The sequence below is a fragment of the Miniopterus schreibersii genome (assembly GCF_964146895.1).
Source record: "Miniopterus schreibersii genome assembly, chromosome: 2".
In the NCBI taxonomy this organism is placed as follows: domain Eukaryota; kingdom Metazoa; phylum Chordata; class Mammalia; order Chiroptera; family Miniopteridae; genus Miniopterus; species Miniopterus schreibersii.
Window position 1 is genome coordinate 25,900,753 of NC_138102.1, and position 23,907 is coordinate 25,924,659.

Below are 23,907 nucleotides of genomic sequence, written 5' to 3' on the forward strand. Positions count from 1 at the left end.
CTAAAGCACATAAAGAACTCTCAAAATGCAACAGTCAATAACTAACAAAAATCATCCAGTTAGAAAGTGGGATATAAAAATAGAGACATTTTACAGAAGAGGGTATGCTGATGATAAATAAGCGCATGGAAAGATTCTCAAGGTCACCAACCATTAGGAAAATACAAAATGGAACCACAATGAGATAGCACAACACATCCACTAAAACATGTGCATACAATTAAAAATAATACCACACTACATGCAGAGGATGTGGAGAAACGACCACTCATACGTTGCTGATGGGGCTGTAAAATGGTAGAGCCATCTGGAAACAATTTGGCATTTTCTTAAAAAGCTAAACATGCAATTACCATATGACCCAGCAATTGCACTCCTGAGCATTTATCTCAGAGACGTGACAACTTATGTCCACACAAAAATCTGCACATGAATGTTTATAACAGCTTTATTCATGAGAGCAAAAGCCTGGAAACAGTCCACGTGCTTCCAGTGGGTGACTGGTTCAACTGTGGCATGTCCCTGCCATGGAATACTGACCTCTTAGCAGTAAAAAGGAACAAACTTATTATACAGAACAACCTGGAAGAATCTCCAGAGAACCATGCTGAGTGAAAAGAGCCAATCCCAAAAGATTATGTATTGTATGATTCCCATTTATAGAACATCTCTGAAATAACAACATATGGAAATGGAGATTAGTGGCTGCCAGAGGTTCAGGAGGGGTTAGAAGTGGGAGGGAGGGGGTGTGTCTATAAGGGGGAAATGTGGGGGATCCTTGCGGGGATGGAATGTTCTGTGTGTTGAGTGTGTCAGGGCCAGTATCCTGACTACGATCCTGGGCTTTAGTTTGGGAAGATGTCACCATTTAGGGAAACTGAGTGAAGGGTACATGGGACCTCTCTGAATTATTTCTTATAACTGCTTGTGAATCTACAATTATTCCCAAATTAAAAGTTTGGCTGTCTGAAGAGCCTTCCTCAGTCCCCACAGAAGTAAGTACGGAATGACCATCTTCTCCAGGTGCTTCATGGGCGCTGTTCACTGGCTGGTGGTACTTCTCTGGTCTGAGTCAGCAAGACTGCTTCACCTTGCTGTCCCAGTTCAAGCATGTGCCCCACCTGAACAGCGCTCAGTGAAGGCTGCTGAACTAGATCCCACATTTTCCAAATGGTGATGTTCATGACTCTTTGAGGAGGACTAGGCCTGGAGGATGGCCTCCGCAGAGCTGTTCACTCGTCCTCCTCACCTGACACTTAGATACTGCCTTCAACAGCTTGATCACTGGACTTGATGTGGTTACCTATTTCCTGTGTATTTTTGATTCCTCCTTGACCAGAGGTTTCCTGAGGACAGGAAAGATGTTGCCCTAGGTCTATGTTGTTTCAGATGGCTGTACCATTTTATATTCCTACATTGCACCAGGACTAGGCCACAGGGAAGTCTCAGTGTATGTATTCTGCACAAATGAGTTGTTAGTAGGCTTCTGATGAGTTGGCCACCCCTAGTGACCTAACACAATGCCTGCGCATCACTTCTACTATAGCCCTGTCACACGGAATCCAAGGCGGGACTGTCTCTCCTATATGTGTACACCCAGGGCCCATACCAGACACCCAGTAGGTACATGTTGGAGAAAAGAACATACAAGTGACCATAAAGGGAGGACAAAGGTTGCTTGACTAGTTGACAAATAATGTGGAAGCAAGTGTATGTCAATGAATAGATTTTGCATAAGCTTTGCATATAATGATTTACTCATCAATCACATATTTCAAGGTTTAGTCCAACATGATCTTGTGGCTCCATGTGGCTAATGGAGACTATTCTGCATTGAGCCATAGTCAACTGGGTACCTCAGCTCTGGGCATCCAGGTGATCTGGGCCACTTACTAGCTTCCTGAAGCCAGAATGCCAGGTGCCCACCTACAGGGTCTCTCCTTGCTCTGGGCCACTCACCTCTCGGAAATCCTGCTCAAAATGCCGGAGTTGCAGACACTGTTCGAGTTTTTGCTGATGCTTTGCCCAGAACTCATCAAAGGCAGCCTCAGTTTCATTCAGCTGGGCCAGGAGCCTAGGAAAGAAGAGAGGCACTAGTGTTGTGTGTTGGAGCCACCCATGGGGCTTGGGAAGAGTAGCCCCAAGCTGCAATGTGAAGCAGGGGTGCGGGGCTCAGTCTCCAAGCAGCCTTATGACCCTCACCTCCTCTCATCCTGGGCACTGAAGTGCAGGATTTGCAGGTGGGCGTTTCTTTAGGGCCCACTGACTTGAGGGGGGGGGGGGGCAGCTGGCTGAGCTGAGTTTGTTAATTTTTACAAGGTCAAGATGGTAAAGGTTTGGGTTTATTATGTATCACTTTGATTCTGGGTAAAGGAAGCAGTAAGCTGCCACAATGCATGTGTGAGTGAGGGACTGCTGCCACCATTTACTGTCATGATCCCCAAATCTGAGAACCTCTCAGACACTGATCTGGACAAGCATGAACCAGTTTTATCACCGCCCCTCCTCCCGCCCCGGCTGGTGTGCTCAGGCTAACCCCACTGTGTAGCTGAGGAAGCTGAGTCTGGGGGTAGTTGACAGTGTGCTCCAACCTCCTCTGTTCACGACATCTACACAGGGCTCTCTTGTGCCCCAGGGTCTACTCTGCGTCCCTGGCACAGAACACCTGCTCAGTGGGTAAACTTTGGCAGAGAGGAGGGAACACAGGTTAAGAGCTGGAAAAAATCAGCCAGGGTCCAGGCCTGGGTTTGTCTGTGATGGGCTGGGAGCCTCCGGGAAGGCCATCCAGCTGCTCTGCACCTGTCCCCAATCTGTGCTTTCGGGGTAAAGAGCACAGAATGGGAGAAGGTGTGTGCTATGTGGACATTGCGAGCATCACAAGATGTTAGCCAATGGCAGTTAACCATGTGGATTCTTTACCCTGTGTTCTGTTATACAGCTAGAAACCAAGGGAGGAAAGTACAAATAACCCCCTTTCCAGTGAAAGAGAAGACATGCTTCTAAAACAGGCTGGAGCTGAGCGAGGCCCACCTGTAAACAAGCGGAGCCTCGAGACCAGGTGTGAAATGGGTCGGGAAAGCGACTGAGTGCAGACCTACAAGCCTGAGAGCTGTCACCACTGTTCTTGCTGAAACTATCCCTCCACACTTATGAAAAAGAGCAACTGCGCTAAGAAATGTTCTCGCCAGAAAAGCTGCTTTCTTTGGGATTGGGAAGCAAAGCATTTCAGCGGTAAGGACTCTGAGGTCCCCTTGCTTCCCTTTGAGATGAGGAAACAAGAGGTGCCCAGGCAGCATGGGGTAGGGCCTCTCCTCCTGTCTGTCTGTCCCTCTGTCCTCAGCCTACAGACCCTCATTTCTGCAGAGGCTGTGCACCTGAAAGGCCCGCGCAGCCCGAGGTCCTCACCTCTGCACGGTGGTCTGATTGTCCAGCTGGTCCTGGTTTAGGCTCTGCTCCGGGCTCTTCGCCAGAGGCTCCCTGATGCTCTCCAGGATGCTCTGCCCCTCATCCAGCGCCAGCCTCATGTCCTCCTGTGGGAAGAGCGCAGCACCTTGGACCCCAGGCCCACCCACTCCCCGGGACTCTGTCCAGGTTGGAGAGAGTGGTGGCCTTTGTGGGGCATCCCCCCCTGCGAGGGGAGCGGGGAGGTCACAATGAGCAAGGTGGGCACAGCACCAGCCACAGTGAAGACTCCCTACCCTCTCCTCCGTGCTGACCGCTCACTCGCGGGTGAAAGCAGGCGGGTGTCGGGGAGACTCCTCCTGCTGTGACCAGGGCAGAGCTAGGGTTACAGGTCACTCAGGGGCAGCAGGATAAGGTAGGAGAGTAACGGGACACCAGACCTCTAGGTGCCTGCTTCCGCAGCCATCCTCACTGCCAGAAGTGAAAGGCAGCAAGGGGTCTCTTGGTGTGGGTGGGGCAGCCCCCCGAGGAACCAGCAGTGGGTCGTGGTCACTGCTGACTCAAAGCCTGCAATGTGTAGGTTGGGCAGGGGGTGCAACAGACTCAGGGAGCAGTTCTCCCTCAGAGCACTTCTCCAGGAACTGATGGTAACCACGTGAGTACTGTGGCTGCTTTATGAATTTCAGCCCGCCTGAGTCAGCCCACACTTCTCTACCTGCCCTCAATGGGACCCCGGGGGCAGAATTCCTGTCTTGGTTTACTAATGGGCATCAGAAACTCCTAGCTGGAGGGCCCTGCTGTAAGACAGCTCGGGAGCTGGTTCAGAGAGAAGCTGCCTCCGATGACTTGCTCGGTCAGATTTCACAAGTTACTCAGGCCAACCACGGGGGTCTCTGCATTTCTAGCACTTGGTTAAGCTTCTTTTTAAAAGGAGCATGTTTCAGTTCTGATCACAGAGGTTGCCCAGCTCATGAGCATCAAAAGGCACCTCTGAAACCCCTTCAGTTCTGTCTCACCTAATGCCGGCATCAGCTCCACATCTACTCCACCACCTTGTACTCAGACAGAAGGGCCCCCCGTCACCTCCCCTCCCGCAGAAGCCACGCGTACCTTCGCTTTGTCTTTCTTCTCCGTGTGCGCGCACAGCACTGAGCTCGTGGACTGCACGTCATTGGGCAGTTCCGTTTCAGCCAGCTCGGTCCCGAAGGACTGCAGCATCTGGGCCGTCTGCTTGACCATGAGGGCAAAACTCTCAATGGCCTTGGGAAGAGGGAGGACACCGTCACAAAGCTTGGCACGCACTTCAGCCTCCTGTTGCCTGCAGAGCATCACGGAGGACCGGCCAGGGCATCTTCAGAGGGGACAGAGCCACAGCAAGCCCGGTCTGCATAAAGTAAATACCTTCCCACGGGTTTCTCAGCCTCACAACTTCTTCAGACACATACCAGACACTCTTTACATATGCTCTCATCACCTAGAGTCATTCTACGCTCGAGGTCTCTCTCCTTGCTGAGAGAGGTGTGAGTGCCGCAAACTACAACAATATGGGGCTTTTCTTTTTTTCTTTTCTGTCTCTGAGCCCAGAGAAAGCCACTCCCGAACTTATTACTCATGTTCTTTCTTTGGATGACTAAGGTCCACTGAGACCATCTCCTCATTCTTGGGGAGAAAACTTGGGTTTTAACATGAACATGTCTTTGGAAGAGGCAGCATCGAAATGCAAAAGCAATTCCAGGGAGTTAACTAGGGATTGTTGAGAAGCACAGCCTTTAGCCAGCACTCGCCAGAGAGTGCAGGGAAGACTCACCGTGCGGTGACACAACCACCTGGTGTGGCAGTAATCCAGGGTCCCACCCAGGTCCTCGGTCAACTGGGACTTGTCGATGTAACTGTGTAATTCTGGTACTGAGCTCAGCATTATGACCTAGGGGAGAAAGAAAGCTGCCCCCATAAACAGAACGCCCAGCAGGCAGAGTCCAGAAATGTTCTGCTGCTGTGCTAGGTGTGGCAGTGGGCACAGAAGTCACTGGCTTTGGACCCGGGTTTAAATCCCAGCTCCACCACTAACTGGCTGGTTGACTTCAGGCAAGTTGCTTGTTCTCTCTGTGTCTCAGCTTCCTCATTCATGAAATGGGTATACGATGACTAATCTCATCAGATGACAGCCACCGAAGGATACAAAACCCCTACGTAGCTGGGCTCGCAATGGACACTAGGCATCTGAAAAGCGTTTAGATGCTCCTCTGGCCAGGTGGGCTCAGGATGGCAATCAGACGGTGCTCAGACTCGAAAGAAGATAATTTTGTCTTTACTTCTGCTGAAATACTATGAGGTCACTGCAGGTACTAGTCAGAACCACTACAGTGCCCTTTACCGGCACAACTGCCTTGACAGGTGAGTACATAGTCGCAGTGACCGAGCAAGTTCTTCCACACAGGACAAGTCTTTTATTATTATTATTTTTTTATGTTTTTCTTGCCCTTTCTGAGGTCATTCTGTCCATGAGTTTTGGATAAAAATATAGCCTTTGCTTTGTAAGCTGTCACATAGATACTACAAAATAGGTCTTGAGAGGTTTAGCCCAAATGTTATTTGAAACCACCTCATGTATTATTAAATACTGTATTAGCTTAAAGCAGAGTTTCTCCCCCAGGGCAATTCTGTCCCTCAGGAGACACTTGACAATATCTGGGGACATTTTTGATTGTCTCAATGTTGGGGGTGGTGGTGCTGGCATTTGGTGGGTGGCAGGTAGGGGTGCTGCTAAGTTCACGCATAGGGCAGCCCCACCACAAAGAATAATCCTGCCCAACAGTGCTGATGTTGAGACCTTTTAACTGAAGCATGATCTTTATTTAAAAACATAGGCAAAAATGTCAATTTAAAGTAGAAAACATTTCTTAGAAGGGATGACTCCATTCTCTCTTTGTTCCTCTAATAAAACTATATGCAGCCAAATAACACTGATTCACGACCAGCATGACCAAAGACTAGTTGATTGGGCAACCTAAGAATTTAAGCCACCTTCCTTCGTGATTTCTGTACCTCAATTAACATCTAATTTATGCTTCATACATATTTGACCACAACAGAAAAAGCATAGGGACCCACTGTTTTTCTTCACATGTTCTATCCCGCACTGAGTTCAGCACACAGCACCAAAACACTGGCACGAACAAATTTTTAACAACATTTAACAACAGCACTCAGGTGATGCTTTCTGTAGTTCTAAAGAATGGTCTGTAATGAGTCAGTGAATTGAAGGTGTCAGTGATGACTTTTGTAAAACCCGTTTTTGACAACTCACTAATTTGCTGATCCAAGCTGGGGAGAGGAGATGAGGTAGGGATGGGCCTGTGGGGCCCAGGCCTACTGCCCCCCACCCTCTACAGGCCTGGGGGATGCTCCCACCCACGTCCCTCACTCCTCTTGTCCCCAGCAGAGCCTGGCCTTTCCTCTCTAGGAGGTGGGTGATGGCCCTTGGCCCGTTGGGCTCTCTTGTTCTTCAGCTTGACTTGCTGTAAGAATGTTCTAGACTCGTGGCTCTGGTGAAATGACTGTACTTTTAAGGTGGTCCATCCAAGGCCATGCTTTGCACAGTCAGCTCGGGGGTGTGGAGTGGCAGGTGGGAATGAAGGATCCTACCGCTCCTGGCTGAGCAAGAGGAAGTACAGTTTCCGACTGAGTTGTCTGGGGCTTTATTTATGCTCACAGCACTGAGGTTAGCACCTTGAGAAGTTCGATTATCATAGATGGGACAAGAATGCAATTACATTTAGTTCTGCCTACGGAGCTAAAGCCAGGTATACATACCGGAACCTTCATCTTAAAGTCATCTCTGTTGAATTTGAAAGCGAGGTCAGAGAGAGTCCTTTGGAAAAATCCTGTTGGGCGCAGAACAAGGACAAGCTGGAGGTTTGCTGGGAAGGATGCCTGCAAGAGAACAGAAGAGCTGTGGCATCCTCCGTGCACAGCTGTAGCTAAGCTTTGGGTTCCCACCCACCTGGAGCTAACTGCACGATCATACTACAATAAAAAATGTTATAGACACCAGACTCTGTTAGAGGCATCACCACCTCTTAAAAGAAAAGGGAAAAAGTCACACTGCTTGGTGCAACTATGTTATGCTACTTATAAATGAGAAAGTCAAAAGCTTGTCACACCTGTTACAGACATACTGTGTCCTCTGAAGTTCAGATGTTGAAGTCTAAACCCTCAGTGCCTCAGAATGTGACCTTATTTGGAGATTGAGTCTTTGCAGGGGCAATTAAGCTAAAATACGGTATTAGGGTGGGCCTCTAACCCAATGACTGGTGTCCTCATAAAAATGGGAAATTTGGCCACAGACACGCACAGGCAGGGAGAATGCCACGTGAAGATGAAGGCAGAGATGAGTGATGCGTCTGCAAAGCCAAGGATTGCCAAAGATCATCAGCTACCCCAGAAGCTGGGTGACAACATGGACCAGATTCTCCCTCACGGCCACAAGGGGAACCAGCCCTGCAGACACCTTGATCTTGACTTCTGGCCTCCAGACTGTGAGGTAGTAAATTTCTGTTGTTTAAACCATCTAGTCTGGAACTTCCAGATGACAGCCCCAGGGAACTAAGACACTGGTCAAATGGAAACAAAGCCATACAGACACACACATATATATGTGTGTGTGTGTGTGTGTGTATGTGTGTGTGTGTGTGTATGTATACACACACACACACACACACACACACACACACACACACACACACTACCTAAAAGATATATAACAATAACTGTGCATACACACACTCTTAGATACAATTATGTGAGTATGTTCAGTTACCAGCTTTGCTTACAGGGTACATGACCTAGGGCAAGTTAGTTAACCTCCCTGTGCCTCAGTTCCCCATCTTTGAAGTAGTGATAACAAAGTGCCTTCTTACTGCACACCCTGGAGGGTTTCGTGACCCAATGAGAATGTGGAATTTAGCACAGTGCTCACGCGAAGCACTCAGAAACGTGGCGATGACAGATAAATAGTAAGCGGCTATTCTAGACGCCAGATTACTTCCAGATGCTGAGATCCAGGGAGACCCCATTACTAAAACAAGAAATTCTGAAGTAAGTGAGTTCAATGTCCAGACACTAAGCTAAATGTACCTAAAATACAATATGTAGAAAAGAATGGCACAGCCCTAAGGCCTGAAACAGATACGGCAGCAAGGAATGGAAGAAGAGAAACCAATGTACCCCAGTACCTTGGCTCAAAAGTCATTCCTGGGTTCCACTCTAATATCCATGCTGGTCTCAGCAAGACTCAGAAGTAAGCCCTGAAGGGCGTGGAGCTGAGTCCCCCATCAGGGACACCTCTATTGTCTTCTAGGAACCTCGAGGGCAGCGCTAAGACTTCAGTCATCCGCTGCCTCTGGGTTGGTGTGAGGCACATACCCTTCCTGCCTGCAGCCCTCTAGACACACTCTCCCTGCAGGTCCTCCAACATGTCTGTGCACCACGGCCATAGCCCTGGAAGACAGGGACCATGTGTCTTTGGTCAACAGCACCTCAGCAGGTGCTTGCTACGTGTTTATAGCTGTGTGGACACGGAGGTGAGCTGTCACGAGGGGCCATCTGCCGGCTGTGGTGTGCACAGTCACCCACGTTCACCGGCTGGACCCACAGCTGGCCTGGGTGGGGTTATTTTGAGGAGGATACGGGGTCACTCGGCCCTGTGCCCTGTGTCTCACCATCACACTCTATGCTTGGACACAAACCTGTGGGGAGTGCACAGTGCAGTGGGGGAGACCTGATTGCTCAGTACCAGCTCAGGAGGAAACTGAAGTAAGCACCCCAGTAAGCAATGATCTCTCCTTTGTGCCTGCTCCTGTTGTCTTGGGCCAACGCTCACAAAGTTCAACTCCTTTAAGTGGAAAGAAAACAACTCAGAGAACCACGTGGAGGGTTGGAAACCCGAGGGCAGATTCTGGGTCACTTATCCACAAGGGGACTGTGTAAATCTGTCGTCATCATTGGTGAAATTGGCCACCACTCTTTAAGGAAAACGTCCTTACTGAAGTCTCTTTCTAGAGGTGACAATGAGTTATGCTTTTCTAAATTTCAATATCGTTTTTACTGCTCCAAATTTGTATCTCATGGCACATGTGCTCTGTAAGTTCAAGTCTGAACTGATAGGATAAAACTGTGCCTTTGTCCATCTTCAGCAATTTCACTTAGATTAACTCAACACAGGCACAAGAAAAGCCACCTGCAGTGGAGCTCACTCTGTCCCAGGAGGAGAGACACTGACCTTGCTGAGCCTGTGGCTGTCGGTGACTGTCAACGTAAAACATAGTCCATTCTCCCCCTTTTCTCTGCTTTAGTGTTTCCATTTCTTTAAAGCTATTTAATCTTTATACTATAAAGAGAGTAGTTGTAAGATCCTAGCCAAGCGAGAAGGCTTAATGACATACACAAACACATGTTTTGAATATAAACAATAAATTAAATCTTCTCTGGGTTGGAGACAACCATATGTACTAAAAAGCTGGAGACAATAACAAAATAAAAACTTTATTTTGAAAATAAAGTTAACTAGATGGAGGATTTGGGATGAAGGCTATAAAATAACATCTTTTTGTAGCTTATTAATCAAGTAATCATGAAATGATTATAATAGTTCTCTATGTCATATGAAAGCAATATCGTTTATTTTCAAGGGCTGACCTTGAACATATATAATGTGATGACTATACACATGTAATTTGGGGATAGAAAAAGAGGAGTTAACTGGCTTCTGAATTAATATTCTTCAAGACTTACAAAACGAAGAGGCAGCAGAGCTAAAGCCAAAAGATGTAGAAATTCTGTGGAATCCTGGTGCTTTGGGGAACGCCGTTTCAAATCCTCGCCAAGTTCAAGCAACTGCCTTAACTTCTGCTCTAAGCCACATTTATCTGGCCTGATGTTAGATGTTTAATTTCAAATGGAGCAGCTGAAGCCTGACCAATGACATTTGTCTCATAGTAGCCAAACAACAAACACAAGTTTGTGTAACAAATAAAAATGGGAAAGCTTGGATTTCAGTGTCAGGAGATGAAACACCCAGCGTCTGAAGCAGAGAAGCTGCCTGTGAGCAGAGGCCTCCAGCTCCCGGGCTGTTCCCGTGGAGGTCTGGATGTGAGCCTTCAGCATGGGGGCGTCTAAGACCAGCCCCCTGGTGAGTATGGCTGAGACTGTTGGAAACATCATTAAGGAAAGGACATTTTAATGAAAAATGAGTAGGAAGGGCATAGTCTTTGAATGAAGGACAATCATTCCACTGAATACTTTTGACATTAGGACACCTGCCCTGCCGCTCTTTCTCGGGACCGCTGTGAACCAGCAGCGCCTCTGCTCAGGTCCTCACCTCCCCTGGGCACTCACCACCCTGTGCTAGACCTCCAGTAGCTGGCAGACAGTAGGAATTTAGTAGCATTGTTTAATATAATGTTGTTTTGCCACATATGGCGTATTTACCAAATGACCTAAAAAATCCCGGGTCCCTCAGATCCTTTCTGCACACACAGATGGCAACAGCTTTACAAGCAAAAACCAGGATTCTCCCCACATAGACGAAAACGACCTTAACTGCAATTTCCTTCAGCGTCGTGCTCTAGGATACAGGTTTAGCTTGAATTAGGCTAGCTCTAAACATAATGTGTACACTCTATTACAGAGCCTCCCAATGCTAACACACATACACACACACCTACACACACATACATAGAAGTGGGTTAAAATCTGAAATAGAATCCCAGAAGATATACTTAGGTATTTTATCAAAGACACATCGAACCCAGGACAATCCAAACTTTGAACCAACTGTTAGACAAATAGCAATGTTTGAATTCTCAGCTTTGAGTCTTGTTTCTGCCTGTGTCCACCAGTTGAGATCATGATCTGTGACAGGCAAGGACATCCATCACCCCCAATGCCCCATTAGAGCTGATGAAGGCTCTTTTCTTGATGGAGACACAGCAAGTCTGATTTTAGGAACACTGGACTTCGGTTCCTCTAATGTCTTATTTTTCTATTCCAAGCCAAGCTGAAGGCATCCAAAAAACAAAAAAAGAGCACCCCAAATTAAGGAAAGCTCAGCTTATGAGACAGTACACATGGTGGCTAAAAATAGCCCTGAATTACACGGCCTTACGTTAGTGCTGAGCCTCAACCAGGTATCCAGACACTTGGAGATGAATAGAGCCTCTGCCACCAACTGGCTTTTGTAGCACCCGCAACGTGGCCGGGAGCTCTGGTGGAACTGTGCACGCTGGAGCGCGCACGGTGCACGCGCTGTTTCCTCCCAAGGGCGCCGGCCTGGCGGTGCTAGGGGTTGTTTTCCCAGAGCCCCCTTGGACGATGCACAGGCCAGCTGAAGGTGATGGTCTGGGTTCATAGCCCCAGGTGACAGCATGAGTGTGCCAGCTCTGCCCTGCCCAGCTCCCCTGTATGCAGACAACTGTGCCAGTTCTGTCTCCCACCTCCTGGTCTCACCACAGAGCCATGGGGGAGCTCAGACCCACACCTTGGCTCAGAGATGGACACATGCACAGGAAGGCAGCAGGGCCTGGCTTGCAGCATCCTGACCACCCCTATGACCTGTGCACTGTCTCAGGTACCCCATATATGTTTGTCTGGCATCTCTGGGCATAAATCTCACCACAATGTTCTGTCTACTGCCTGCACCCTACCTGGCTGTCTACTTCTTGCTCATTTCCCCCCTTGTATCCCCAACACCTCCATAGTTCCAGGCACAGAGCAGGGTCTTCATAAATGTACTGAATACATGAATATAATTTTTGGCATTCATTAACATCAGTAATTTATATAACAAAAAAGCATCAGAGTTCAAAGAGAATCTTTGACAGTTCTGCTGGAAAAATTATAACTTCTGGGATTTCCAAACCAGTACTGGGGAGCTCAGAGACTTACAGAAAAAAGGACAGGAAAAGCCCTGTACGTTTATTGTGTAAGCATGAGTATAAACCTAAAAACCCAAACTCCAACTTTTTAGCTATGATTTTTGCAAAACAAAGTTTTAAAGATGGGGCAGCTTGCTTCAGAAATTAATCTGATTATAAACTTGATGTTGAATAAAACTTGAGAGCTTGACTCTGACAGCTCGGGCAGGCCAGCCCTGGACCACACTGCTGAATCATAGGGTGATCTGGAGGGTTACTTCCACTTAAAAACAACTATTTATCTGTTTCTTAAAAAGCAACCCTCCATTTGGGAAACTTCTTATTTCTAACCAGGAGCAACTGATTAACTTGAGAGATATTTATGGTGAACCTGCCTCACATAGGGCCTGGGCTGGGTGCCTGGCCACACGAAGATGGACAGGGCTCGGCCTTGACTTCAAGGAAGTCATGATGTGCAGAAAAAGAATGACTGCGAATTTCCACAAAGTGGAGGGAAAGCAGGAGGCTCCCAGAGCAGTTCTGCTCTGCTGGGAGGCTGGCCGAGGGGTGGGGAAGGACGAGAGCCACCTGGTGCTGGGGGTGAGGGCGTTCCTGGGAGAGGCACATGTGCAAAGGTGCAGAGAAGCACTTTCCAGCAAAGATGGGAGACCTGGACCCCACAGGGCATGCCCTGACCATATGGGCATATCAAGAGTACTTTGTAAATTCCTGAGAATTTTAAAACAAAGGAGACCTGATTACATAACACAGCAATTTTCAACCGCTGTGCCGCAAGAATTTTTAAAACATGCAATACCTGACTATTTAATCAAGGGCACTGGCCTCTTTTCCCTTAGATTGTCAAATAAAAAACTGACAACAGCCAACACAAAAATAGCCATCTGTTTGAGTAAATTAAAATTATACCTATTTTTTTGTCAGATCAGCACAAATGTTTTTGGGTGTGCCGCAGAATTTTAGTAATTAGTTTATGTGTGCCATGAGATAAAAAAGGTTGAAAATTGCTGATATAACACAACTTCTTTTGAAACACTCAGAAGTGTTTTGATTTGTTTCACAAAAATGAGGTCACAGGAAGTGTGTGCCAGTGGGGACAGGGAGTAGGAGACACATCCCGGTGGCGCAGGGAGAGGCTTTATCAGAAAGACGAAGGTGGGACCCAATAGCTCAAGAATACGTTTGCACCAAAACGATGTAAGTTTTAAGAGCCAGAGCAGATACTGAGCCTTTAATTGTCACTAAGATGAAATAATGAGGCAGAATGTGAGGAAGGAACCAATTTCTCCACTCTAGCCAGAACTTCAGCACAGGAGCCTTCCTGAGGCCAAGAACCAAAGATGGTTGAATGCAAGACCCAGAACAAAGGTTAGGAGACTTTCACTCCATCAGCGGTTAGGTTTTTAAGAAACACTTAGGAGCAGAGGACCTGGCCACAGTTGCCCTGGGTCACCCTGCTTGCCAACAAATCACTTTTTGGGCCTTTGGCTGCCAGAAGGCGAGCGTGGGTGGAACACAGCTTGGTGAGAAATGTTTCACAGAGGAGATCGTGAGTGGGGGCGGAAGCTACTGGTGAAAATAAGATTCAGGGGCTTTCTGCTGACTTAGCTCTTCCCTCCTCAGTTATCACTGCAGGCTAAAAACAGCGACAGCAACCACCACAGACCAGCTGCTCCCCTGCCCTAGAGGGCAGCACGCAGTCTGCAAAACAGCTCCATGGATGCTAAGATGAATTCCTTGGCAACGTGGGTTACTAAATGCAGGAAGGGGTTACCAGGAAAGACTAAGACATCTGATTGAGTAGTAAAACTATGGAATAAACAGTCCATTAGAAAGGAGAGCGTCACTTAGAAAAAGCTATTCAATATAGTCTCAAACTTCTAGCCTGAAGATTCTCTGTAACACACTTAATACCCTGTTATCAGGACCTTGTGCTCTATTTAAGAACAAATACACAGTAAAATCCTGAGCATCTCACATACTCAATGGTCAGAAATGAGCCAGCTGGTGGAACTGTTTTCAAAATAAAACGTGTTCCCTAAGAGTTAACCCATTTGAGAACACACACACACACGCACACACACAGATGTATACATACATGCCCTAGCAACTGGAGGAAGCCAAGGAGGTGGGGCTCCCAAGTGTTCCTTGGCCCGGCCTCAGGCTACCCTGGGTGGCTGCTCTGAGCTGGATGTACACCACAGCTCTGCACCAAACAGTGACAGCCAGGACGCAAACTACCACCCAGGCAGACCGGTCGCTAGAAGAGAAATGCCGCTGTCACCCAGCCCAGGAGAAGAGTAGGTGGGAACATCACGAAGCTGGGACACTGACACTTACTGCTATTCGCAGGACTGACGCCTTCACCGAGGTCCATTTGTCCTGCCTTCGGTCTATGACCAGGATAAATCCGATGCCAGCATCTTGTAAGCTGAAATGAGGGGGAGAGAGATCTGCAATTAATGTGTGCAGCACGGAGACAGGCTTTCGTGCAATCTCTAAGAAAACCTCATGATAAAATGATTCCTCCTATAATCCTTGTGCCACTTCCGCACTGCAAGGTAAAACATGTGCCAAGTAGGCGTCTGAGCAGACTGCAGCATTTCCATGAACCTCGGCCGGGCAATCTCCAGAACTCGCTCTTATCTAAAGGTGGACCAATATTTTCTGTGTTTTGTTTGTTTCCCAACCTAACAACCACCATCTCACATGGCAAAGATCCAGGCAGGACCCATCTTTCCTGGAGCTCAGTCAATTTTCATTCCACAGTAAGAGCCGAGTCATTTTCTTTTCTGGGTTGACCAGCTGGCTAAATCCTCCAAGACACATTTTAAGACCCACACGTAATGTTAGTTCTAGCATCTGAGGTCCTCGTGTTCATCCACATTAGAAAATTGCTCTTGATGGCATCACTACACATTTGGGAGAAAATCCCCGAGGCATCCGAAGGCTCACAAGCATCTGGTGGACGCTGGAGAGGAGATACGGCTCCTTGCAACAGCAACATCTGTGGCAGAGATAACACGGAGCTGCCGTGTAATGATAACCTCCGTCCTGACTTAGCCTCACGCAGGAGCCTGAGTCACAGTGTAGAAACAAGGAGGTCCTCCTCCGGTGGCTCATTTCACATCCGAGCCAATTGTGTAATGCCAGCAGCTGCCACTGCCAGCCAATCCACGCAGGAGTGAGAGAAGGGCAGCCTGAGGCACCGACTGGAATCACTAATTTCCGAGTCTCTGAACCTAGGGGAGCCACTCCTGGGTTTAAATGAGTCAGAATGAGACGGAACAAATATAAATTGTGCAATGTATAAAAGCCTGCTGTAAACATTATATAATGAAGCCAGAGCTGTCAGATCCCAAATCCTTCCCAAGCCTCAGGTTTAATGACGGCGACAGTGACACACAGAATGCACACCTGTGTGGGTGTGGCTGTTGATTCTGTGCTCTTAGCCACACTTGATGACGAAGGGCTCCGGGTATAGGAATCTGGTTCACAACAGCAAAGGCCTTCTGGGTGGGGGCACAAACCAACAGCAAGGTTCATTCAGAACAGCCGGCCAGCTGTGGCTATGAGAGCCCACGTGTGCACACAGCGCGGGAAGGCGGTGATTCTGTTTCACAGCTGTACTGGGCGCTCTGGACAGAACCAGCTCCTGAGCTGCTTAGTTCTATGGAGTAAGGTTTTGTTTTGTTTTGTGTATCACTCAAGTTTCAGTGCCAGGAACCTAGATTCACAGCAGTCTTGCTCCCCACTGCACCCCAACAGCAAGGGCACAACGCAGATGGCCAGCCAACCTGCCTGATTCAGGCTGGACAGGTAAGATAGGAAGCTGAGACGGAACAGAAACCCTAGTCCCCACACCCAGGCATTCCTTCTGGGAGGAAGGGATTTTTTTTTAATCTTCGGGGTTGCAACTGGACAGCCAGTGCACTAAAAGCTTGACTGATACTTTTCCCTCTAATTCTCATAACAACTCTATGAAGTAGCTGAGAGATGAGGCACAGAAACAGAGGGATTAAGTCATTTGCCTAAAATCACACAGCTAGTGAGCACAGACGGAGTGAACCCCATGGTCTGGCTCGGACTCAGCGCTCTCAGCTGTCTGCATGCTGCCTCCCAAGCCAAGCCCACCCTGAGGAATAAAAGAGCCTCCTCCCGCCCCTCCCATGCCTGGGCTGCATCCTAATGCTGGGCCAGGCAGGGGCCTTCTCTTCAGGGGTCCCTGCAGCACTCCCAGGTGTCAGGGGACATGCTGAGGGGACCTGACCCCAGAAGTAGACAGCAAAGATGCCCACACACCAGAACCCAGCTCGGGGCCAGGAAAACTCTCTTCCATGCCCCCCTCATCTTGCCTCTTACCATATTTTGGGAATAGTGACTCAGAAGCACATAGATTTAACAAACATAAGGCATCTTACGTAAGGACGTGGGGACCCTTCAAGACTCCCATGCACCCACATGACAACAGCAAAAGCCCCACAGCAAGGCAGTGTGACTTGCCCCCCCCCCCCAGGAGCCGAAGCTCAGCAGCCCATGGGGTCCCATCGTTCCACCTACCACCAGGCCAAGGAGGGTCTGATCTGCCCACATGAGTGAAGGACCTGGAGCTCATGGAGCCCTGATACACCCCTCTCCACTCCCAAATATGTGACCTCATATGCCCAGGGGACAGGGCGGCTCATGCTTGCCAGAAGCTGCTTCAATAAGGACCCTTGTGTGCCAGGCCTTGGGCTGACTGCACTGAAGGTGGTGGCAGGAGAGTAAACAGGGAGCAAATAGTTCAGAAGCCGACAGCCACATGAAGTGTCCCAGAACCCTGGGCACACATGGCCTGAAACACAGATGTTGGCCTCCAACCTCGAAACACTTGGATCAGAGGGCCGCCCTGGCCAGCGGCCCAGCAGCTGAGTGGGGCCGATGTGCTTGCTTTTGACCTAAATAATCAAAAGAGGCACAGAGCTGGAATAAATGGTTTCTGGGATTCACCCATTCACTGGAGCCTTCTCTAACACTTCAGGGCTCACAGCCTTGGGTGCCCCTGTGCCTGCTAACTCTGCCTGGGTGGCCCTCGGGGGCCCGGGGCACACTGGTTCCCATCGCTGGGTGGGAGCAGTGAGCATGACAGTCCAGAAACAAGGACAGGGCGGTTCCCTGCCAGGGAGTGAGGTCTGCCTGCCGTCACCCGGCATCACATTTGTCTAGTTCCTGGCTGAGCTGCCTCTGGGTCTCCAGACCCAGTGGGAGGCTGTGGGACTTTCTCCCTCCCCCTCCTCTGGCTTAGAACCAATTTATCTCAGAGCAAGGATGGGCCGAAACACACAGAGAAACCAGGATGGCGGCGGAGGAAAGGCATCCAGAGAGAGTGGCTGTGGCAGGGGAGCTGAGGGCCTGCTTCTCCAAGCACACTGTGTGCACACGGCTCCCACGGAGTTTGTGAAAATGTCCATTCAGGCACAGGAGGCCAAAGTGGGGCCCCCCCTCGTGCATTTCCAACAAGCTCCCATGATGCCGATGCTGCTGGTCCAAAGACCCCACCCAAGCAGCGAGTCCCACAGACAAGCCCTGAGGACTTCCCGTGTCGGGAGAGACACTGTCTGAGTGCTGGAGCTTCTGCCCAGAGGAAGAGCCCAAGGGGAGGGTGGGTGGCTGCTAGACCCGTGGAACTTGGGCAGGGTCAGGAAAGGGGGGGGCAGTGACAAGACACCCCTCCCAACATCACAAGGAGATGTTCAGGTGGAGAAAAGTGGGGACCCCGAGGATGCAGCAGGGAGGGCAATGCAGAGGTTTGGGGGCCATCAGCATCATGCTGGAGGGTGGAGAGTGAGTGGGGGTGAGCAGTCAGGTGGTTGGTGGGAGAAGGGAGGTGCTGGCATTGGTGACAGGCCAGCTAGTGTTTTTTGTTTGTTTGTTTGTTTTGTTAATCCTTACCTGAGGATATTTTTCCCACAGTGGAAGGGAGGGAGGGAGGCAGGGAGGGAGGCAGGGAGGGAGGGAGAAACATCGATGTGAGAGAGATGCATCAATTGGTTGCCTCCCTCATGCACCCCACTGGAGGTCGAACCTGCAACCCAGGAACGTGCCCTTGACTGGGAATTGAACCTGTGACCCTTCGGTCTGAGGGGCTGATGCTCTAACCAGTGAGCCACGCTGGCCAGGGTCAGGTAGTGCTTTTGTATGAGAGGCAATTGGGAGGAAATCCGGAGGGACTGGGAGGTCACGGCCCCTGTCCAGGCCTTCCTGCCGGGCCTCCGTCCCCACACCTGTTCTGTTCCCCTTTTCAAGAGGCAGGGCTTTCAGGAGACGAAGCAAGGAGGGCAGTTATCTGTGAGCAGCTTGTAATCCAAGGCTGGCCATGTGCACAATTAAAAACATACTGTGCCCTACTTACAGGAATAAACAAAAGCACCAGCCAAGTGCAGAAACAGGTAAAAGCGTGAGGAACTCGTGCGTTAGAATTTTAAAGCGTGTTCTGGCCAATGGCGCCCTCTCGTGTTGGAAGTGAGTGCCACATGTGACCTGGGCAAACACTGAGTGCCCTAGACTGGAATGGGGGTGGGGAAGACAGGCCAACTTTAACCAGCTGTAATGTGGTTACAGTGACTTCTGGGGAGCCCAGAACCCTCTCTGGCCTCTGGACACCGCTACAGTGTCCCAACCACCTGTTGGGGAGCGTATGCAGGAGTCCTGCCTGGCCCAGGCATCTGAACAGTCTGAATTCAGGGCTCAAAGCCTGAGGCTCTAACGCTCAGTGTGCTAATCTAGTGCTCAAGTGTGCTTTTCTGGTCTTCTAAAAGCCAGGATGACCAGAGGGTCTTAAGACAGCCCTGCTTTGGGACAAATCCCTTAATGCTGGGCATTTATCTTCTCACGAGCATGTGGCTGATTCCTGCTGGGTTTGGACTTTTAACCATGGAGGGACCATCACTCAAGAGGGCCCAATAGGCTGAAGGCATTATGCAAAATATTCACTGGAATTCGTGGCTGCGCTCTGGCTGCTTCCTGAGTCTCTCTGTGCGAACTCCCCACCCCAGGCTCTCCACTGCTGCCCGAGGCTGGAGGTCGGAGAGAGAGCGGCTGACCCAGTTGTATTAAGTTAGCTGATGAGAGGCTCAGCAGGCTTTGAAGCCACTGCAATCCTCCTGGGCCGCGGAGGAGAGACTTCTCAGGAAAAGAGACTGTATTAAACCCCTAGTTACAGAAACCATGGGCTCAACCCTATCTTCTTTTAGAATTAGGAACCAGTGATCCCAGTACTTGAAAGACCTTAGATATGATTATCCACCCTCGCTGGAGAGACCTGGAGGGGACCTTGCCCTGGGTCCTGTAATTGGTTTGGGGAGGATTACTCCAATCTGCCTCTGTGCTTCCTGTGTTTTAGGGAGGGCTTTTGGTGCCATTAGATCTCTGGTAGCCAAGAGATCAGATGTGTTGTGGCAGAAACCCTGACCTTCCCAGGAGCCATCATCACCCCAAGGTCTGCTCTGAGGGCTGAGTCTGCTGACCATGACCATAAACCCCATCAGGGCTACACCCCGTCTGCCTCCTGCCATGCCTCATGCTCAGCTCACCTGAATGAATGAATGAACATGGGACTGAGGGAAAGAGCAGCTCTCCTCTCCAGTGTGGTCCAGAGCTGCAGGGCACCTCTGGCTTCGTCTCTGCCCAACCTTGAAAATGAGCATGCCACCAGGGCACAGCTCCCCTTCTAGGTTCCTCCAGCTCCTCGACAGTGGTGTCCCTGGGTCCTGGGTCCAGTACTGAGAACCCTGGAGTCTGGGCCCCCCCTGCTGATGTCAGCTAGCCCCTTGCCTGGGCTTAGTCCCTCAGTCCCACAAGTGGTCCTCAAGCAGCATCCAAAGCCCTCCTGTTAGCCGACTGGCTTTCCAATCAGCAGCAAAACGATCTCCTTAATCATGGTTATGGCTGTCTTTTAAAGAAGTTAAACTTGTTATTATTGCCACTGAGCGACTGAGTGGACAGACGGACATCAGCCAGGCCTACCTATAAAAATATAACTGACCCACACCCTGCAGCAACCAGCCCAGAAAACCAGCCTGCTCTCTCAGAGCCCAGCCCAAGTGGCCAGCCTGCCGTCCAGAAGTCATGTTCACAGGAAGTTGGCTGCTATCTGCAACAATCCCAGAAACCAAACAACCACCCCCTGGCAATTGGCCCCTGAGGGTCTGGACGTTTCAATGACTGCAGGTTCCCCAACATCTGTCCCTACTTCCAACTCAGGGCCAGCCAAAGAGAGTCAAATGTGCTCCCCTAACCGCCGCTGCACCCAGTGTCTGCTGTGGGTGCGGCCCCTGTTAGATAGGGCGGGATCCCAACACAGCCAACTCAGGTCCGTCATCCTGGAACAATATTTTCTGGGATGTAAACATCGACGGGTCATAGCAAGCCAGGTAGGCTCCAGCAGAAGCTGATTCTGTGGGAAGGGAGATGGCGTCAGGTTTAAAGAGGGGCAGAGCCAGACCGGGGGCATTTCTGAGCACACCCGTGGCTCCAGCTGGGCCTCGTTCCAATCCACGCCCAGGGCTCACAGCTTGAAGCTGAAGGACGGCGAAGCAGCCCCTTCCCAGTGTGAAAGGACTGTGGCAACACTGAATGCTCCGAGTGTTCTTGGAGCCACTGCAAACAAGGCCTGCTCAGCCTGGCGCCGGGACAGGAGGAAACAGGCCAGTGATGGGGGTGGCATCGGGCCAGGGTGTGCTCTTGCAGGAGGGAGTCACAGGCTGGCATCATCCCAGACCATCCCTGGCAGGTGGTGGCATAGGCTTCAGGTGGAGCTCGTTCATCCACGGTAGGGCCCCACATTCCCATGGGAAAGAAAGTCCAGCCTCCCTGAGGGGCTGGGCAGGATGTCAGGGCCCTGGCTAAGCAGGAGGGTCCTGAGGGCTGCTGAGCCAGCCCAGAAGGGATGGGAAATGGGCAGGCCAGGCAGGTGGCAGGATGAGGTGGAGGCAAGAGGGACAGCTTGGGGGGCACACTGCAGCTGGGGAGGGAGGTACACACAGCCAGACTTGCAGAATATGTGGGTCCTGGCTTTAGACAGGGCCTGCTCTCCCCTTCCTGGCTCCCTGATTCTATTTCTTTGCTTCTCTCTTTCTCATCCCATATTTTGACACTGGTCTACAAAAGTTAGCAAATGTGAAAAAGGCTTTATTTCCTTGTTTTCCTTTTGTAAGTGAGAGGCCGTGGCCACTTTTTTCCCTGCCCATGTGATTTACCTGCCCAAGTTCAAACCCTGTGACCTTGAATGGGTTCCCTGAGCATTCAATACTCAATCTTTCTTTGCTGGCTGTTTCTTCTCTCTTCTTACGATTCAAAAGCTTAACGTGTTATAATATCATCTGTGCACTGTGTTTATCTTAATACTGGTCAGCTTTTCATCCTGGAAAGTAAAACAGCAAGAAAAACACCAAATGCTTTTAAAAAAACTCTCCCCCACACGGTAATGTGTTTTTCTCAAAGTCAACATGCAATCCCAGTTAGAGCTGGGGAGAGATGCACCCAAAGGATGGCCCACAGGTGAGCAGGTGCCGGCCAGGGAGCCCTTTGCCACAACCCGGTGGCATTGCCTCTCTGCTTCACAACCCAAAGGAACAGTCCACTTAGAAAAAACCACACACAGTTATTTCTCTGAAGAGCAAGAAAACTTGCATTTTTATGCTCTTTATATTAAAGTGTTGTTTTATATCAATAAATATAAATTTTGGGGCAAAAGTGAACAAAGAACCCAACCTAGGAAACGCAGGGGAATCACTGTGAATGTGCTTGGAACTTGTCTGAACCATGAGCGTCGAGTAGGAACGATGATATCCGTTCGTAGGTAATGAAGAGAACAGCATGCAGCCCTGGGCCTGACCTACACAAGCCCACACAGCGCAGGAGGGAACGGGGTGTCGTATCTAGTTTTCAAGGACTAGATTTGATTTCTAACCTAGCTCAAAAACATGGCCATCGATCGATGAATGGAATAAACAAAATGCGGCACAACCATGCAATGGAATATTATTTGCCTTAAAAAGAAGGAAATTCCGACACACACTACAACATGGATAAACCTCGAGGACATTACGCTCAGTGAAATAAGAGAGACACAAAAAGACAAATACTGTACGATTCCACTTATATGAGGTCCCTAGAATCATCAAATCCATAGAGAGAGAAAGTAGGATGGTGGATACCAGGGGCTAAGGGACGAGGGCGTGTTAGTGGTTAGGGGGACAGTTTCCGTTTGGGAAGGTGGAAACACCTGGAGATCTGTCGCACAGCAACGTGAATGCACTTAACACTACTGAACTATAGACTTGCACTTAACACTACTGAACTATAGACTTAGAAACGGTTAAGGTGACACAATGTATATTATGAATATCCTATCACATTTTAAAAAATGCTATAAAAAAAACTAACCACCACACAAATTCTTTAAATACATTAAAAAAAATTAAAAGGTGCACACCCTTTTCAGTTCATTGTAACTGTGGAGTGGCTGTCCCTGGGGGGCATAAAGGCACCCCCTTGGCAAGTCAGACCCAGGCTGATGACCCCCTGGAAGCCTCATTACCTGCCTCAGGGTCGTGCTGCACCCCCGCCGTCTGCCTTTCCTGCTCCTGCGCTCCGACCATGGGTCCTGGACCTGGCAACCCCTCTTCCGTCCTGACTGCTGCTCACCTGGCAGCTCAGAGCTTATCTGGCTTCTTCCTCTGCCTGGATCTGCCTCAGATGTCCTCTCTCCACCTGGAGCTGAAACTCTAGCTGCACAGGCTTCTGGGCAACCTGTGTCTCCCCTTCTGCGCCACCCCAGCCCCATGGCGTGGATGAGCTGGCAGGTGCAGCCTGGGCGTTAAGGGAAGGGCTTCCCACACTCCAAGCCCCGTTCCCATGAGTTCCTTCACTATGCACTTAGAAACGGTTAAGATGCTGAGTTGTATGCTATGAATATTTTCCCCTTGCAGCAAAATGTCTTTATTATCCAGTAAGACAAGGGCCGTGGTTTCTCCTCCTGGGCGGGGAACCAAGATAATAATCTCATGGCCTTTTTTCCATATATGAAGGGCCTGGCCACTGTCAGTGGGATCCCCCCCAGTCACAGCCCACGTGCTCCAACAGATGGAAACGCTCCGCATCTGAGCTGCTCAGTCCGGCAGCCACTGGCCACAACTGAACTGAAATATGGCCAGCCTGAACCAGGGACTGAACCTTTCCATGAATTAATTTTAATCTTTAAATAAATAGCCACGCATGGCCAGGGGCTGTCATACTGGGCAGCAGCGACAGAGAAAGATCATTGCAAAAACGCAAGACGTCTCGAGGAGACGGGCAGCTTCTGGCTCCGTCAGGAGAATGTGAGACATAGAGACAGGACCTGTCGGTGTGCAGATGGTGTCAACGCGGTGGGCAGTGGCCCCTGAGCTCTCAGAGCTTCAGACCACATGAAACCACTGGCTGAGCAAAGTCTCTGGTGGCAAATGGCCCTTTACTTGCTAATTACATGGCTGGAGGGGGAAGGATCACAGGGCCAGAGTGTCTGAGAACTATTACAAATGGGATAACTTTCAAG

The 23,907-nt window shown here is 49.7% G+C and overlaps 1 protein-coding gene across 16 annotated transcripts in view; it reads right to left on the reverse strand.

Moving 5' to 3' along the window:
- MCF2L (MCF.2 cell line derived transforming sequence like) overlaps positions 1-23,907 on the reverse strand; it is a 168,298-nt gene that overhangs the window by 22,593 nt on the left and 121,798 nt on the right. For all 16 annotated transcript variants that reach the window (XM_081128679.1, XM_081128671.1, XM_081128683.1 and 13 more), the window contains 6 exons: positions 14,673-14,763; positions 7,216-7,335; positions 5,210-5,326; positions 4,513-4,662; positions 3,406-3,530; positions 1,960-2,074 (listed from right to left, as the gene is read on the reverse strand). In XM_081128679.1, coding sequence (XP_080984805.1) covers positions 1,960-2,074; positions 3,406-3,530; positions 4,513-4,662; positions 5,210-5,326; positions 7,216-7,335; positions 14,673-14,763 — 718 coding nt within the window. The remainder of the gene's footprint in view (positions 1-1,959; positions 2,075-3,405; positions 3,531-4,512; positions 4,663-5,209; positions 5,327-7,215; positions 7,336-14,672; positions 14,764-23,907) is intronic.